Source organism: Anomaloglossus baeobatrachus, chromosome 3 (assembly GCF_048569485.1).
Source record: "Anomaloglossus baeobatrachus isolate aAnoBae1 chromosome 3, aAnoBae1.hap1, whole genome shotgun sequence".
Lineage (NCBI taxonomy): Eukaryota > Metazoa > Chordata > Amphibia > Anura > Aromobatidae > Anomaloglossus > Anomaloglossus baeobatrachus.
Window position 1 is genome coordinate 400,099,041 of NC_134355.1, and position 19,166 is coordinate 400,118,206.

The window sequence follows — 19,166 nt, forward strand, 5'->3', positions numbered from 1 at the left end:
AGACTTGACCCTTAAGGGAGCCAAGCGACAAACCTTTTTCCAACCCAGACTGCAGGAAGGAAAGAAAAGTAGGCAATGCAAAAGGCCAGGGAGAAACTCCCTGAGCCGAGCACCAAGATAGGAATATCCTCCACGTCCTGTGGTAGATCTTGGCGGAGGATGGTTTCCTAGCCTGTCTCATGGTGGCAACCACTTCATGAGATAAACCTGAGGCCGCTAGGATCCAGGACTCAATGGCCACACAGTCAGGTTCAGGGCCGCAGAATTCAGATGGAAAAACGGCCCTTGAGACAGCAAGTCTGGACGGTCTGGTAGTGCCCACGGATGGCCTACCGTGAGGTGCCACAGATCCGGGTACCACGCCCTCCTTGGCCAGTCTGGAGCGACGAGAATGGCGCGGCGGCAGTCGGACCTGATTTTGCGGAGCACTCTGGGCAACAATGCCAGAGGTGGGAACACATACGGTAGTCGGAACTGCGACCAATCTTGAACTAAGGCGTCTGCCGCCAGAGCTCGGTGATCGTGAGACCGTGCCATGAAAACCGGGACCTTGTTGTTGTGCCGTGACGCCATCAGGTCGACGTCCGGCATCCCCCAGCGGCGACAGATCTCCTGAAACACGTCCGGGTGAAGGGACCATTCCCCTGCGTCCATGCCCTGGCGACTGAGAAAGTCTGCTTCCCAGTTTTCTACGCCTGGGATGTGAACGGCGGATATGGTGGATGCCGTGTCTTCCACCCACGTCAGAATCCGCCGGACTTCCTGGAAGGCTTGCCGACTGCGTGTTCCCCCTTGGTGGTTGATGTATGCCACCGCTGTGGAGTTGTCCGACTGAATTCGGATCTGCTTGCCTTCCAGCCACTGTTGGAAGGCTTGTAGGGCAAGATAGACTGCTCTGATCTCCAGAACATTGATCTGAAGGGTGGACTCTTTCCGAGTCCACGTACCCTGAGCCCTGTGGTGGAGAAACACTGCTCCCCACCCTGATAGACTCGCATCTGTCGTGACCACCGCCCAGGATGGGGGTAGGAACGACTTTCCTTTTGACAATGAGGTGGGAAGAAGCCACCACCGGAGAGATTCCTTGGCTGCCTGAGAGAGGGAGACCTCCCTGTCGAGGGACGTCGACTTCCCGTCCCATTGGCGGAGAATGTCCCATTGTAGTGGACGCAGATGAAACTGCGCAAAAGGAACTGCTTCCATTGCTGCTACCATCTTCCCTAGGAAGTGCATGAGGCGCCTCAAGGGGTGCGACTGGCCCTGAAGGAGAGAATGCACCCCTATCTGTAGCGAGCACTGTTTGTCCAGTGGAAGTTTCACTATCGCTGAGAGAGTATGAAACTCCATGCCAAGATATGTTAGTGATTGGGTCGGGGTTAGATTTGACTTTGAAAAGTTGATAATCCACCCGAAACTCTGGAGAGTCTTCAGTGCCACGTTCAGGCTGTGTTGGCATGCCTCGAGAGGGTGCCTTGATAAGTAGATCGTCCAAATACGGGATCACGGAGTGACCTTGCGAGTGCAGGACTGCTACTACTGCTGCCATGACCTTGGTGAAGACCCGAGGGGCTGTCGCCAGCCCGAAAGGTAGAGCTACGAACTGCAGGTGTTCGCTTCCTATAACGAAGCGTAGAAAACGCTGATGCTCTGGCGCAATTGGCACGTGGAGATAAGCATCCTTGATGTCTATTGATGCTAGGAAATCTCCTTGAGACATTGAGGCGATAACGGAGCGGAGAGATTCCATCCTGAACCTCCTGGTTTTTACGTGTTTGTTGAGCAGCTTTAGATCCAGGACGGGACGGAACGACCCGTCTTTCTTTGGCACCACAAACAAATTGGAGTAAAAACCGTGACCTTGTTCCTGAAGAGGAACAGAAGTCACCACTCCTTCCGCCTTTAGAGCGGACACCGCTTGCAGCAGAGCATCGGCTCGGTCGGGCGGTGGGGAAGTTCTGAAGAAGCGAGTTGGAGGACGAGAGCAGAACTCTATCCTGTACCCGTGAGACAGAATGTCTCTCACCCAACGGTCTTTGACCTGTGACAACCAAATGTCGCCAAAGCGGGAGAGCCTGCCACCGACCGAGGATGCGGAGAGAGGAGGCTGAGAGTCATGAGGAAGCCGTCTTGGTAACGGTTCTTCCGGCTGGCTTTTTTGGGCGTGATTGAGTCCGCCAAGAATCTGAGCCCCTCTGATCCTTTTGAGTCCTTTTGGACGAGTAGAATTGGGACCTGCCTGAGCCTCGAAAGGACCGAAAACCAGACTGTCCCCTCCTCTGTTGAGGTTTGTTTTGTCTGGGCTGAGGTAAGGATGAATCCTTACCCTTGGAGTGTTTAATGATTTCATCCAAACGCTCACCAAACAATCGGTCACGAGAAAAAGGCAAACTGGTTAAGCACTTCTTGGAAGAAGAATCTGCCTTCCATTCTCTCAACCACAGGGCTCTGCGTAAAACCACAGAGTTGGCTGACGCCACCGCCGTACGGCTCGTAGAGTCTAGGACAGCATTAATCGCGTAAGACGCGAATGCAGACATTTGAGAGGTCAAGGGTGCCACCTGCGGAGCAGATGTACGTGTGACCGTGTCGACCTGTGTAAGCCCAGCTGAAATAGCTTGGAGTGCCCATACGGCTGCGAATGCTGGCGCCAACGACGCTCCAATAGCTTCATAGATGGATTTTAACCAGAGCTCCATCTGTCTGTCAGTGGCATCTTTAAGTGCCGCCCCATCTTCCACTGCAACTAGAGATCTGGCTGCAAGCCTGGAGATTGGAGGGTCCACCTTGGGACACTGTGTCCAGCCCTTGACCACGTCAGGGGGAAAAGGATAGCGTGTATCTTTAAGCCGTTTGGAAAAACGCTTATCTGGATAAGCGTGGTGTTTCTGGATTGCGTCTCTAAAGTCAGAGTGGTCCAGAAACGTGCTTAATTTACGCTTGGGATACCTGAAATGGAATTTCTCCTGCTGTGAAGCTGCCTCCTCCGCAAGAGGAGCTGGTGGAGAAATGTCTAACATCCTATTGATGGACGCTATAAGATCATTCACTATGGCGTCACCATCCGGGGTATCTAGATTGAGAGCGGCCCCAGCATCAGACTCCTGATCAGTTACATCCGCCTCATCACACAGAGAGTCGTCCCGCTGGGACCCTGACCAGTGTGATGAAGTTGAGGGTCGCTCATAGCGAGCCCGCTTAGGTTGTCTGGGACTGTCGTCCGAGTCAGAGCCGTCACCCTGGGGTGCATATGACACCCCCGGAGCTAGGAAGTGGTCCAGCTGAGGGGGACCAGGGGGCAATGGATCAACAGTGCCCATGGTCTGAGTTACTGGTCTAGACTGCAATGTTTCAAGAATTTTAGACATAGTCATAGACAATCTGTCAGCAAAAGCTGCAAACTCCGTCCCTGTCACCTGGACAGCATTTACAGGTGGTTCTCCCTGGGTCACCTCTAGCAGCGGCCCCGGCTGAGCAATTGCCACAGGGGCCGAGCACTGCACACAATGGGGGTCAGTGGAACCTGCCGGTAGAGTAGCCCCACATGCGGTACAAGCAGCATATAAAGTCCGTGCCTTGGCACTTTTGCTTTTTGCGGACGACATGCTGTTATCTCCTTGAGAAATCTAAGGAGGGTATATAGCAGAAAACCACCAGCGACTGTACAGTGCAAAGTATTGCCAGCACAAAATACAAAAGTACACTATGGCACAAGTGGGGGAGAGCCCTTGAGGGCTGCTTACCGCCCGCTGAAAAGCGGGTGTGAGATCGTAGAATCCCTTGTCTGGGTCTCCCAGCCTCCCCTCCGCAGTTCAGCGTGCAGGCAGGAATGGCTGCCGGCGTCCTGTGAAGAGGGGCGGACCGTGGGCGTCCCAAACAAAAGAGCGGGAAGCTGCGTCCCCCTGTGCCTAGTGTGAGGGCTGGAGTATGTAAAACAGACTCCAGCTCTTAACGCTGCTGGACTGTACAGCGTCCCGCCCTCCTCCTGACTGGCAGGTCCGGGGGCGGGAACGATACGAACTAGGCCGCAAAAGCCGGGGACTGTAGTAATCTAGCGCGGCCGTCATATATGCACGGCCAGCGCGGAAGTCCCCGGCGCACCACAAATCCCAGCCGCGACCAGTAAACACTGACCCCAGCGGCCGGATCGGCCGATCGTACAAAGTCACCTCACTCAGCAGAGCTGTAGTGAGTAACGGCACCAGCGCAGCAGCGCTGTTTACCCCGGCGCACTAACACACCCAGCAATGCTGCAGTGTGCGTGCGATAAGCACGGGGACACGGAGTACCTTGATGGAGCAGGGTCCTGTCCCTGAGAAAACTCCGCTCCGTATCCAGCAGATCCTCCAGGGGCTGTGGATGGAGCACGGCCTCAGTGCCCGGAGACCGGTAAAGTCCCACTTCACCCAGAGCCCTAATGGGGATGGGGAAGGAATCAGCATGTGGGCTCCAGTCTCCGTACCCGCAATGGGTACCTCAACCTTAACAAACACCGCCGACAGAAAGTGGGGTGAGAAGGGAGCATGCTGGGGGCCCTAAGTATGGGCCCTCTTTTCTTCCATCCGACATAGTCAGCAGCTGCTGCTGACTAAACAGTGGAGCTATGCGTGGATGTCTGGCCTCCTTCGCACAAAGCATAAAACTGAGGAGCCCGTGATCCCACGGGGGGGTGTATAGCCAGAAGGGGAGGGGCCTTACACTTTTAAGTGTAGTACTTTGTGTGGCCTCCGGAGGCAGTAGCTATACACCCAATTGTCTGGGTCTCCCAATTAGGAGCGACAAAGAAAATAATTTTGACCAGGGGTGAACAAGCGTTTACATGCCACTGTATATATTCTTTGACTATATAGGAAGACTTTGTTGCCTGCAATGCCACATATAAACAGCAAAAGAGTACACTACATGTTACATGATTTCTAGACCTCGTGGTCCTTGTGCTCAGCATAAACCCCAGAATCGCAACTTTCAAGTGATAACAATATTCTTGGTAATCCAGGGGCATCTTTCATTTGAAGTTAGGGGTCTAGCATGAAAAATTGTATTTTTTTTTTGTTAATTAAGCCCATGTAATGATAACCACACTTCTGCAAATTTAGTTATGCATTGTAGATCAAATGGGTGTGACACCACATGCTAAAGGAGAAAGAATTCTGCATGACATATGGAAAACAGCAATCTTTGGTAATAAATGCAAAGTACATGTATCCTTTTTGTTATACCGGTCTTTGTAGTCTTTTCATCGTGAGTGGAAGCAGTTGCGGTATCCTTCGTAGACTTTTCCCGTCTTTCCTCTGACACTCGGGTGGCTGCTGTGGCGGAGTTCCTGCGATTAGAAGCGTGTTGTCTCTTCAAATCCGAATCCTTGCCATCAGTGGAATGCCTACTATCTCCAGAGATCTAAAAAGGAGAAAAAAACCTTTGTTTTCAGTACGAAAGGTTTAACACAGTGTGAAGACACAGAGAGCAACTCTAAGCAAGACTATTAAATAAGGATGGCATGCTTGGAATCTATTAAATGTGGAGGACAAAAGGATATATTTTATTGTAATTCACCTGTAAAATATTAGGCAGTGTGATGACCTGAGGCAGTCCCCGAGGTAAGGAACCAAAAGGAAGCATGGTGCAACTAGCTGTGTAATCCAATGCTATTTGCAAATTTTTGTGACTTGGCGCAGCATCAGAGAATGCAAAACTAAGCATCCTATAGCACTGATAGTACTATAGTATTGAAAAAGACCAGGTAGCACTGAACACAGCAGCAGAAAAGAGTCCTGATCGCACATCAGCCAAGAGACCTCCTCAGGACTTCTGAAAACAGCTGAGTGGGAAAAGCTTTGACTTTAATGTAATATGCCACACAAATGTCGATACCGATCCCTGAAACAACAGTAGCCTCGGGTGCAGTCCTGGGAGATGAAAGAGGGTCTGGCAAAAGAAGGTTGTATGAGAAAAACTGTTCTGTTACAAGAAAGCTGTAAAAACATCTCTAGTAGTGATTAGAGCAATCCTAGTATGAGAAGGACAACCTTCCATGGGGAGGGCACTGATAATGTAAAATAAAAAACGCAAACTCTTATAAACGTCAGGTGAAAGACAGTCTCTATCAACCGCGCCTGCGGTAATAGGTGACGTGGGTTCATATGGCCAGCGCTTGTGCAGAACGGTGGAGGCAGAGGGAAAAGTGCGGGCACGAGATTATGGGCGGGTACTTGGATGACGCTGCTGATGACAATCACAGCGCCGCCCATAATCTCGTGCCTGCGCAATCACCTCACCAGCGGTCACACTTTACACAGTGCTCAGTCTCGCGATAGTGCCATTGGGCATGCGCGAGACCTCGAGAGCACTGGGCGGCGTCCATGAGCAATGGGGGACGGCGTACAGCGGCAGGAGGGCGAATAACGGACGCAAGACAGCCCGACGCCGTGACCATAAAAAAAATTTGCATACAAAAAGGTAAGAATTTATAAAGTATTTATTTAGGTCTCAATGGGGGCACAATAACAACAGGAACCTTTCTAGAATGCAGCCCAGGAGCTGCAGAGGGGGAATCTTTTAGTTTTATTGCAAAATTTCTGCTGACAGTTTCCCTTTAAAGTGAACGAAGTGGGAACTGCTTTCATTAGTGGAAGAAAGACTTCCAGATCCAGATCCTGAAATAAAAATAAGAAGTTAATATCTTCAGGTCTTCACCATAGGTGTTGTGACCCACTGAAGAACTACAAGATTTTCTAAGCAAGACACAAGCCAAGCCCTCTGTTCTCTCACATAACCTCCTGGAAGGGAGATGGCGCACTCCGCAGCAGCAATGCTTTGATGTGAGGTCACAGTCAAAAGTAGTACAGAACAGCCAGTGTGTTATAAGTATTTAGCATTTTTGACAATGTACATTGCAATACATTTTAACTCCTGGGATTACGGTACCTCTTTACAGAAGCAGAAAAAAATGTTTCTAGAGAAAAAGCTTTTAAGGGCTGACGGAAGAAAAGAACAGCTTAAATTTTAGAGAAGAGTGTTGTAGGAGGGAGAAATCTAATATATAAAGCTGAGTATGTGTGTGTGTGTGTGTGTGTCCCCCCTAAAGGAATATGCACCGTCGCATTTACAATCACGAAATTTTGCACAGACGCCCCATGTTACTCAGGGAACGTCATAGACTATGTTTTGACAGGAAAATTTAACCCTGCGCTTTACAGATACTCTCCAAAAAACATGTCTTTTTTAAACTGAATGGAGGTGGGAGCTACAGTGCTGGCCAAAAGTATTGGCACCCCTGCAATTCTGTCAGAGAATACTCAGTTTCTTCCTGAAAATAATGATTGCAATCACCAATTCTTTGGTATTATTATCTTCATTTAATTTGTCTTCAATGTCAAAAAGCCAATTGGATATAATTCCACACCAAACATAAAAAAGGGGTGGACAAAAGTATTGGCACTGTTTGAAAAATCATGCGATGCTTCTCTAATTTGTGTAATTAACAGCACCTGTAGCTTCCCTGTGGCACCTAACAGGTGTTGGCAATAACTAAATCATACTTGCAGCCAGTTCACATGGATTAAAGTTGACTCAACCTCTGTCCTGTGTCCTTGTGTGTACCACATTGGTCTTCTTTATTTTCTCCATGCTCAAAGAACTGTCTGAGGACTTGAGAATCCAAATTGTGAGGAAGCATGAGCAATCTCAAGGCTACAAGTCCATCTCCAAAGACCTGAAAGTTCCTGTGTCTACGGTGCGCAGTGTCATCAAGAAGTTTAAAGCCCTGTGTTTAATGCACTGTGGCTAACCTCCCTAGATGTGAAAGGAAAAGAAAAATTGACGAGAGATTTCAACGCAAGATTGTGCGGATGGTGGATAAAGAACCTCGACTAACATCCAAACAGGTTCAAGCTGACCTGCAGTCCGAGGGTACAACAGTGTCAACCCGTACTATCCGTCGGCGTCTGAATGAAAAGGAACTGTATGGTAGGATACCCAGGAAGACCACACTTCTTACCCCGAGACATCAAAAAGCCAGGCTGGAGTTTGCCAAAACTTACCTGAGAAAGACTAAAATGTTTTGGAAGAATGTTCTCTGGTCAGCTGAGACAAAAGTAGAGCTTTTTAAGAAAAGCCATCAACACACAGTTAACAGGGGAAAAAAAAAAAGAGGCATTCAAAGAAAAGAACACGGTCCCTACAGTCAAACATGGCGGAGGTTCCCTGATGTTTTGGGGTTGCTTTGCTGCCTCTGGCACTGGACTACTTGACCGTGTGCATGGCATTATGAAGTCTGAAGACTACAAACAAATTTTGCAGCATAAGGTAGGGCCCAGTGTGAGAAAGCTGGGTCTCCCTCAGAGGTCATGGGTCTTCCAGCAGGAAAATGACCCAAAACACATTTTAAAAAGCACTAGAAAATGGTTTGAGAGAAAGCAATGGAGGCTACTAAAGTAAGCAGCAATGAGTCCAGACCTGAATCCCATAGAACACCTGTGGAGAGATCTCAAAATGGCAGTTTGGAGAAGGCACCCTTCAAATCTCAGGGACCTGGAGCAGTTTGCCAAAAAAGAATGGTCTGAAAATCCTGCAGAGCATTCTAAGAAACTCATTGATGGTTACCGGAAGCGGTTGTTCGCAGTGATTTTGGCTAAAGGTTGTGCAACCAAGTATTAGGGTAAGGGTGCCAATACTTTTGTCTGGCCCATTTTTGGCGTTTTGTGTTAAATGATCAATGATTTGATTTTTGTTTCATTCTCTTTTGTGTTTTTTCATTGCAAGCAAAATAAATGAAGATAATAATACCAAAGAATTTGTGATTGCAATCATTTTCAAGAAGAAACTGAGTATTATCTGACAGAATTGCAGGGGTGCCAATACTTTTGGAGAGCACTGTAGAGGCTATTAATAGCAACTGTCAGTGGTTGCTATAGGAACAAAATAAACTGTTAGTATAAGAAGCTTATGTGTGAGGTAATAAGATGTCGGTGGTGAGACGGATAGAGAGAGACAGAAAAAGACAGACACACAGCGACACAGACAGACAGACGGGGAAAGAGACCGAGAGATAGAGACAGCCGGGCAAAAAGAGACAGCCGGGCAAAAAGAGACAGCCGGGCAAAAAGAGACAGCCGGGCAAAAAGAGAGAGCCGGGCAAAAAGAGAGAGCCGGGCAAAAAGAGAGAGCCGGGCAAAAAGAGAGAGCCGGGCAAAAAGAGACAGACCGGGCAAAAAGAGACAGACCGGGCAAAAAGAGGCAGACCGGGCAAAAAGAGGCAGACCGGGCAAAAAGAGGCAGACCGGGCAAAAAGAGGCAGACCGGGCAAAAAGAGGCAGACCGGGCAAAAAGAGGCAGACCGAGGCGGAAAGAGGCAGACCGAGGCGGAAAGAGGCAGACCGAGGCGGAAAGAGGCAGACCGAGGCGGAAAGAGGCAGACCGAGGCGGAAAGAGGCAGACCGAGGCGGCAAGAGGCAGACCGAGGCGGAAAGAGGCAGACCGAGGCGGAAAGAGGCAGACCGAGGCGGAAAGAGGCAGACCGAGGCGGAAAGAGGCAGACCGAGGCGGAAAGAGGCAGACCGAGGCGGAAAGAGGCAGACCGAGGCGGAAAGAGGCAGACCGGGCGGAAAGAGGCAGACCGGGCGGAAAGAGGCAGACCGGGCGGAAAGAGGCAGACCGGGCGGAAAGAGGCAGACCGGGCGGAAAGAGGCAGACCGGGCGGAAACAGGCAGACAAAGACAGACGAGAAAGACGGGGAAAGAGAGAGACAGACACATACAGAGAGACACAGAGATAGAGAAAAACAGACAGACACAGAGATGGAGACAGATAGACTAATACAAATACAGACAAAGAGGTAGAAACAGACAGACAGAGACAGACACAGACAGACAAGGAAAGAGACAGAGAGACCGACAGACAGCGACACACAGACAGAGACTGGGAGAGAGACAGATACTATCCCGAGCAATGCCCGGGTACTACAGCTAGTACAAAAAAAAGACAAGAATGCCAAAAAATATATACACTGCTTCGCAAACAATACACCTGTTTTCATTAATTGATATCAACTCAAAGATGCACAATCGTAGGGTAAAGTGAGAATACAAATTGAGTGAAGTAAATTTGGCTAAAGTGCAACTTACTAGTTACAACATACACTCAAGTAATGCATAGTAATGGGGAGCACAGCCCTGGGTGACCTATCTAGACTTGCACAAGATCGACCCTCCTCCAGATCCTTTTATATATATATATATATATACTAGAAGGTGGCCCGATTCTACGCATCGGGTATTCTAGAATTTACGTATTGTGTAGTTCATGTATGATTTTTGTTATATATGTTGTGTGTAGTTACCAAGTGTTTGTGTAGGCGCTGTACATGTTCTGGGTGTTGTCTGGGTGTGACGGGGGTGAGAGCGGTGTTGTATGTGTTTCGTTGTTTGTGGAGCGCTGTGTGTCTGTAGCGTTGTGTGTTGCGCGGTTTGTGTGTGTGTGGTGTGTTTTGGGGGGAGGTATGTTTTGTGCAATGTGTGTGTTGTGCGGTATGTGCGTATATTTGTGTGTGCCGCGGTGTTTGTGTGTTGGGTGTTGTGTGTGTGCAGCGTTGTCTGTGTGTGTAGGTGTCTGTGTAGGGCAGTTGTTTGTGGTTCCCAGTGTGTGTGTGTGTGTGTGTGGTGTGTTGTGCACTTCCCATTGTGCTCCATCCCCCATGCAGCGCACTCCCCATCGTGCTCCATCCGCCATGCTGCGCACTCCCAAATGTGCACCATCCGCCATGCTGCGCACTCCCAAACGTGCACCATCCGCCATGCTGCGCACTCCCAAACGTGCACCATCCGCCATGCTGCGCACTCCCAAACGTGCTCCATCCGCCAGGCTGCGCACTCCCAAACGTGCTCCATCCGCCATGCTTCGCACTCCCAAACGTGCTCCATCCGCCATGCTGCGCACTCCCAAACGTGCTCCATCCGCCATGCTGCGCACTCCCAAACGTGCTCCATCCGCCATGTTGCGCACTCCCAAACGTGCTCCATCCGCCATGCTGCGCACTCCCAAACGTGCTCCATCCGCCATGCTGCGCACTCCCAAACGTGCTCCATCCGCCATGCTGCGCACTCCCAAACGTGCTCCATCCGCCATGCTGCGCACTCCCAAACGTGCTCCATCCGCCATGCTGCACACTCCCAAACGTGCTCCATCCGCCATGCTGCGCACTCCCAAACGTGCTCCATCCGCCATGCTGCGCACTCCCAAACGTGCTCCATCCGCCATGCTGCGCACTCCCAAACGTGCTCCATCCGCCATGCTGCGCACTCTCAAACGTGCTCCATCCGCCATGCTGCGCACTCCCAAACGTGCTCCATCCGCCATGCTGCGCACTCTCAAACGTGCTCCATCCGCCATGCTGCGCACTCCCAAACGTGCTCCATCCGCCATGCTGCGCACTCCCAAACGTGCTCCATTCCCCATGCTGCGCACTCCCAAACGTGCTCCATCCCCCATGCTGCGCACCCCCCATTGTAATCCATCCCCCATGCTGCACCAGCATCAGCCTCTCTACCCGCAGCATCAGCCTTCTGTCCCCAGCCTCAGCCCCTCTCTGTCCCCAGCCTCAGCCCCTCTCTGTCCCCAGCCTCAGCCCCTCTCTGTCCCCAGCCTCAGCCCCTCTCTGTCCCCAGCCTCAGCCCCTCTCTGTCCCCAGCCTCAGCCCCTCTCTGTCCCCAGCCTCAGCCCCTCTCTGTCCCCAGCCTCAGCCCCTCTCTGTCCCCAGCCTCAGCCCCTCTCTGTCCCCAGCCTCAGCCCCTCTCTGTCCCCAGCCTCAGCCCCTCTCTGTCCCCAGCCTCAGCCCCTCTCTGTCCCCAGCCTCAGCCCCTCTCTGTCCCCAGCCTCAGCCCCTCTCTGTCCCCAGCCTCAGCCCCTCTCTGTCCCCAGCCTCAGCCCCTCTCTGTCCCCAGCCTCAGCCCCTCTCTGTCCCCAGCCTCAGCCCCTCTCTGTCCCCAGCCTCAGCCCCTCTCTGTCCCCAGCCTCAGCCCCTCTCTGTCCCCAGCCTCAGCCCCTCGCATCCACTCACACACACCCGATCGCATCCACTCACACACACCCGATCGCATCCACTCACACACACCCGATCGCATCCACTCACACACACCCGATCGCATCCACTCACACACACCCGATCGCATCCACTCACACACACCCGATCGCATCCACTCACAGACACTGACGATATCGCACATACGCGCTGATACTCACAACATCCGGACATACCACATGCCTCTGGCTATGTGATCCTCCGTCAGGTCCTGGAAGATCACAACAGCACAGTATCGAGGCCGAGAAGCAAGCGATATCGCCGGATGCTGTGAGTATGTGGATGCGATGTGTGTGTGAGGTGTGTGTGAGAGTGAGTGCGATCTGATGTGTGTGTGTATGCGTGTGTGTGTGCTGTTATGTTTGCGCGTGTGGAAGTCGCGCCGCTGCAGGACCTTGATTTACTGGTAACTATGCAAGCATGGTTACCAGCGCAACACGTCCCCCGCTCGCACGGGAGCCCACACCAGCATACGGCGGCGGCGTACGCTGATGTGGGCTCCCGTTGGGGAGGGGGGAAAGGGGGGGGGGGTGGGGAGTACAGTACTCACCTGGGATTCGTGGCTCCGTGACCGTGTCAGTTCGGGCAATGCGGGGTGGGGGGGCGAGAGCTAACGTCTATTGCGTGAGGGGTGCGGGGCGTGGCGTTGGCGAGTTGCCAATGCCTGCAGGGTGCCGGGGCGAGGGGCCAATCTGTGGGGGGGGGAGAGCCTGGGCGAGCGGCTGGCCAATCCGTGTGGGGGCGCAGCCGGGGCGAGAGGCCAATCCGTGTGGGGGGGCGGGGCCATGGCGAACCCAGCGGCCAATCAGCTTTGTGTCACCGTAAGGACATGTCACCGTGACACTGTCACCGTGACACAATTTTGGAGCATGACAGACAGACAGACAGAATAAGGCAATTATATATATATATATATATATATATATATATATATATATATATATATATACACACACACATACACACACACACACACACACACACATACATACATGCATACATACAGTACAGACCAAAAGTTTGGACACACACCTCATTCAAAGAGTTTTCTTTATTTTCATGACTCTGAAAATTGTAGATTCACATTGAAGGCATCAAAACTATGAATTAACACATGTGGAATGAAATACTTAACAAAAAAAAGTGTGAAACAACTGAAAATGTGTCTTATATTCTAGGTTCTTCAAAGTAGCCACCTTTTGCTTTCATTACTGCTTTGCACACTCTTGGCATTCTCTTGATGAGCTTTAAGAGGTAGACACCGGAAATGGTTTTCACTTCACAGATGTGCCTTGTTAGGTTTAATAAAGATAGATTTTTGTGTACTCACCGTAAAATCTCTTTCTCTGAGTCTTCATTGGGGGACACAGGACCATGGGTTATGCTGCTGTCACTAGGAGGCTGACACTAAGTAAACAGAAAAAGTTAGCTCCTCCCCAGCAGTATAACCCCTGAGCCAGAGGCGGACTCAATCAGTTTAGTGCACAAGCAGTAGGAGGAGAACCAAACAATCCGGAATAAGACAAGGAAAAAACCTTAACCAAATAGACGTGCGACCAATGGCCTGGGAATAAGGCCACTGAGGCAACAGACCGGTAAAATGTAACTCAAACAAAACACAAGCAGGGTGGGTGCTGTGTCCCCCAATGAAGACTCAGAGAAAGAGATTTTACGGTGAGTACACAAAAATCTATCTTTCTCCATCGTTTCATTGGGGGACACAGGACCATGGGATGTCCAAAAGCAGTCCCTGGGTGGGAAGAGAACCATCACCGGAGATCGGTAGGAAACCGCTACCTCCAGTCGGGCTTGACCCAGACCTACAATTACCTACCTTGTTACAGGTGTGCTACTGCCGCCCGCAAAGATAACGGCAAGACTGGCCACTGCCAAAGCTTGGGTGTGACCTGATAGGAACTAGGAAAGGTCTGCCTACTAGACCAGTAGGAGGCCCGGCAGACCTCGGTCCGTCAACGTCTGTAGTCCAATCATCCAAGAAACTCTCCTTGGACGGTAGAAAAAAACGGCGGAGGTCCGTTTTCCATGCGATAGGCTTCACCTATGACGGAAGGATCTCTATGGAAATCTTAGCTCTGGGCGCCAGCATGCGCCTCCTGGGACCGGATGAAAAGAGGAACTGTCCTGAAAGATGAACCGACTGTCGGAGTATACCGAAAAGTGCGGTCCGGACTAGGCTCTTTTCAGGCTGAGAGAAGGTACTAGAACCGAACTCGAAACCCTAAACACCTTATCTGGAAGGAAGGCGGGCTGCCTTGGACCGAAGGGAGGGTAGTGGCCGGAGCACCCCCCTTGCCCTACTGGAGGACCTGGAAAAACAGGGGGGGAACAAAGGCAACAAGAGAGAGATGTCCGCCCTGATGCCCCTTGAGACAAGGAGACGGTCACGAGGAGCCCACCTATCCAAACATGTGGGAGTAAGAAGCCCTCGGAAAATCTCAAACCGAGAGCCATGAGGTGAACCCATCGCTAGATTAAGGTCCCACGTCACTAGTGGACGGCGATGCCGCTGAGCCAGATGGACGCTTCTCTGCGTGAAACACCTTGGTCGTGGGACGATAAGCGATAAGCCTCTGAACTGAAATGACCGCGTCGACACCAGGCCCCTAGAGGGACGCGCTAGAAAGCCGCATCCAGATCTGACTGTCAGCATGGCAGTAGTGCAGGAAAGGAGCGAGAAAGAGAGAGAGGAAAGAAGATGTGCTCTTTTACCCCCCGGATGAATGCCACACGTGTGGTAATACATTTTCGAGGGAACCAGCTCCCCGGTCTCCAACATTGTCTGCATCCTTCTTGCCAACCGGCCTGTGCGAGCAAGAACCCGGGATCCGCTCTTAAGGTCGGGAAACTTAGGGCTTCTAAGTCCTGGTGTCAGAGCGGGCTCGACACGGAAGAACTGGACGGTCTGGAAAGCGCCACAGGGCCTCTGCGAGTGGATTGAGTGACTTCTGTGAACTATGCTCGCCTGGGCCCCTCCATAGCCACCCTCTGCCTCGGTCCCTCTTGAGAAGCTCGAGATCATGGGAAGCCGTAGGCAGATGCCCAAGAAAATGAAAAAAAATGAACCGGCCTCACAGCCGGGCGAGGGCGTCGTCACCTAGCGCAGAAAAGGGGGGCACCCTAGGTGCGCCGTTGACTAGAAGCTGGATCGGGGGGCAAATAGGACCACTACTGGAGGTCTTCCTTCGTCGTAGATCTGGCTGGAGACTACCCGGTTGAGGAGCCATTCTGCCTAGGCGAGGCCCCTCCTGCTGAGAAAAGAACGGCCGTCCAAAACGTCCACGGTAGGGAAGTGGACTGCTGAGATTAGAGAGCGCGAGATCCGGCCCAGAGCAAGATCTTCTTGACCTCTTCCTTATTCACGACACTTCCTGCGTCTCCCTGGTGGATGATGCACGCCACCGCTGTGGCATGGTCCGACTGGGACCTGACCGGAACAACCTCGCCCCAGTGAAGAAAACGTAACCAGTCTAACCGGATGGATCTGAAATCCTGGAATGCTGAAGGGGAGACCACACATAGGGGGTGTTCCTAGGGATCGTGCTGTGGAAAGTGGACAAGCCCACCCTAGCATAGGAGACTGGTAATGGCTGATGCTATTCGCCAGAGGAGACGGAGAGGGGATCTTCCCAGGGACCGGACACGAAAGCTGGTCCACTAGGAAGGGAAAGGCGGATCCCCCGGGGCAGACGGAGGTTACTTATCTCCGTTCTTCAGTGGGGACCTCTGGAAGGGCAAGGATGAACACCGGTAAGTGTACCACCGCTATCACCTCCCCCAGCCGCTGCGGAGTAACGTATCGAACCTAACTTGGTGCGGGGAAGGAAAAACTACTCCAGCGTGAAGAGTAACTTCCCTATGGCGGACTCGAAAAACATGCCTAAGGGGATGATCTACCGGGCCGAGATCTGAAAGGACTCCAACCGGTGGAACAGCTGCTCTAGTAGCGAGAAATGACGATGAGAAATAGAGGCGCCCTGACGGTTGCGGCTCGAACGGACAGGAGCCGAGCGGTGAAGGCGACGATCCTGAGCGTCTGGGCCGATGCTGGGAAGAGATGTGCCCTTCCCTCACGTAGCCTATGGAGAGATGTACACTTCCCTCACGTAGTCTAGGGGATCCACTGGACTAACCTATGTCCGAAGGTACGTTCACCTAAAGGCGGAAGGAAGGTCAGCGACTCTTTAGATGTCGCCTCCGCGATCCCGCTCCTGAGGCAGAGGCCTCGACGTGTGGTCACACTGCTGCTATAGGCTCAGACCGTGAAGCTGTGAAAGTGCCAGGGCTATGATGAGAAGGGACTTACCGAAGATGTCAACCAGTTCTGATCGGCAGATATGGAATGTAGTCCTCTGCGTAGGGAGACCGTGTGGTCCCTGAGAGACGTCACCTTAGGGATGATCAGCCAAGAGGCAACCTGGCGAGTCGATCGCAGGGGGGCATGCCACTTCTCTCCGGAGCCCCTTGGAGAATGAATAAAGAGAATAACAAGACTTACCGCTGGTAACGTCCAGTCTGGCTGATGTCTGTGAAGGAGCAGTAGCTCTGCGAACTATTGGATGTCCACTGACAAACATCCTGGGTCCTCTAGAAAAGTCTTCAAGGAGACCTGTGTGCTCAGAGAGGAGAAGAGAACTATCCGTGGCCTTATGGTCTGACTCACCGTATCTTCCAGGCTAATCGTCATGCGCTGAACCTCGGCGCTTGCCCGGAATCCAGCAGAGGTGGTACGTCTGGGTCATCCCCAGAGAGGTCGGAAGGCTTCTGGACGAGCGGGAGCTTTGGACCTGGGAATGAAGGAAAAACCAGGGGGAGGCGCCGAAGGCGAGACCTGGCGGGTACGCTTCGAGCAGCGGGTGAGGTCCCTGGTACGGGACTCACCTCCCCCGGTGCGTGCACGTAGAGAAGGACTGTCCGTACCTTAAAGGCTTGACTCACCATCCTTACCCGGCTATTAGTCATGCACCAAACATCCCGGTACTCCTGCTCGAAGTCCAGCAGAAGTGGAAACGCCTGGACCATCCCCGAAAGGTCGAAAGACTACTAGAGGAGAGGCAGTCTGGACCTGAGGAGTAAGGTGAACCCTGGGAGCGCAGAAGACGAGACCTGGCGGGTCCGCCTTGGGCAGAGGAAAAGATCCTTAGTACGGGACCCAACTCACCGGGGGGAAGGCGCCAGTCTTGCGGACGGTTACGGCAGAGCGACAGCCCGGGGGCGCAGCGCATGCGCACCCACCCGAGGGACGTCAGCACGGGTATGCGGGGTCTGAGAGAGAGAGCGCCAACCCGCCTGCCGGTGCGGGATACCGGTGCGTGCAGTGCCAGGGCCCGCGGAAGCTGGAGTACTAATGTGACAACGTTCGGGGCAAATCATAACTGAGAGAACAGCCCTAAACCAACTGTACCTCTTATGCAAATCAAGAACCCGAATAAGAGCTCGTAAGAGTTAATATACATAATATATATATATATATATATATATATATATATATATATATGTACATAGGAAAACCACTTCCAGATTTCCATTATTTAGAACTTATATTGCAGACTCGAACAATAACCTTGAACACAAAGAAAAAAGGGGGAGTCTAGAATGCAACCATGTACTTTTTGCAAATATCAAAAAGTATGTTCTTACTAAGAATAAAAAGAGCAATTTACAACCATCATAAAGAAGCACCTGTAGGATCTCACACAATGAGTCATGATGCAAGAAAAGACAGGTTCAGACATTATGCTGCAGAAAAAATGCAGAAAAAATTCCCATTGAATCAAACCAATCTCATAATCTTTAATTAAATTCTCAACCTGTATTGTGCTCGTAATAGTTAATATACATATATGTCTACCTTTACATATTGAAATAAACTGAGCCCATGACAAAAGAACAGAACAACCACTACCGTTCAGTGGCTAACGTTGGCTACTTTTCCCCCCTATGAGTGGTTGCTGTAGCCTCAGCAATCCGCAGGCTAGGGAGACTGCTATAATCAGTCTCTTTTTTTTTTTTTTTTTTTTCTAAAATGAATGCTGGGGTGGGAGTGGGGGGGGGGGGCCGAGGAGAGCGGGAAAAAACCTCCACCGCCCCCTCCTGTGATGCCTGGGGCTGGGAGGAGGGTGGAGATTGAGCGGCCGGCGGCCAATCGCGCTGCGGCAGGAGGCGGGCCTAGGACGCCGGGGACAAGGCCGAAGCCGGGGCCTAAATTTTGAAGGCTGCCGGAGCATGGAGGGTACCGGCCGGCTGTCCGGTGGCTGCGGCGCAGCTGCGAAGACCGGATGGCGGCAGTGCGTGCGCTCTGTCGCCCGATGCGGCCCGGGGCGTCCGGTGACTAGGCCCAGGCCGGAGCCTAAAAGGAAGCAGCCAGCGCCGGATTATGTAGAAACCGGCGGTTCTACCTGTGGGGGCGGCGGCGCGGCAGCGACATCCGTGCACCGGCCGTCAGTGCGGACTCCAGCGCTGGGAGAGGACGTGGCCGGGGCGCCCGGTGAGTAGGCCCGGACCGGGGCCCATATTTTGTAACCGCCTGGGGGGAAGGTAGGAGGGGGTGTCCTACCTGGTCGGCGGCGTAGCCTCTGCCAGTGTGCAGGCTGCGGACCGCAGAAGGATGAGGCAGGCAGGCAGGCAGGCAGGGATGGTGGACGCCGGTGGGGGCAGGGAGCCCCCTGAAGCAGCGCTGCGGGCCCCATCATCATCCAGACGCGCTGTGAGGACCAGTCCCTGCTGTATGCCCTTGCACCCTTTGGGGTGATACCGCAGGGTGAATAGGAGGTGCCCAGGAAGGATTAGCCCAGCGTGCCAACCCGGGAGTGGTACCGTGGAATTGGACGGGGGAGAGGGCCCGAGAACTCAAGCTTCTGCGACCCAGGGGAGCGGTACCCACACGGGCTGCGAGGGCTGAGGTAGAGAAACGATACCTGCAGAAAAAGAAAATTCCAACAGATGAGAGCGACGAGCGTCGCCGAGAGAAAAAAGAAAAAATATACGCAAAAAATCAAGTGGCTGAAGAGGGCCCAGTCGGCCCACATCAGCCTCCTACGACACTAAGCAAAAAACTGATTGAGTCCGCCTCTGGCTC

General features: G+C 52.2%; 1 protein-coding gene across 1 annotated transcript in view; it reads right to left on the reverse strand.

The window, feature by feature from the left end:
- The window catches only part of PHF3 (PHD finger protein 3), a 180,498-nt gene that overhangs the window by 101,788 nt on the left and 59,544 nt on the right, over positions 1–19,166 (reverse strand). Inside the window, exon 6 of the mRNA XM_075340255.1 lies at positions 5,217–5,394. Within this exon, the coding sequence (XP_075196370.1) occupies positions 5,217–5,394 (178 nt within the window). The remainder of the gene's footprint in view (positions 1–5,216; positions 5,395–19,166) is intronic.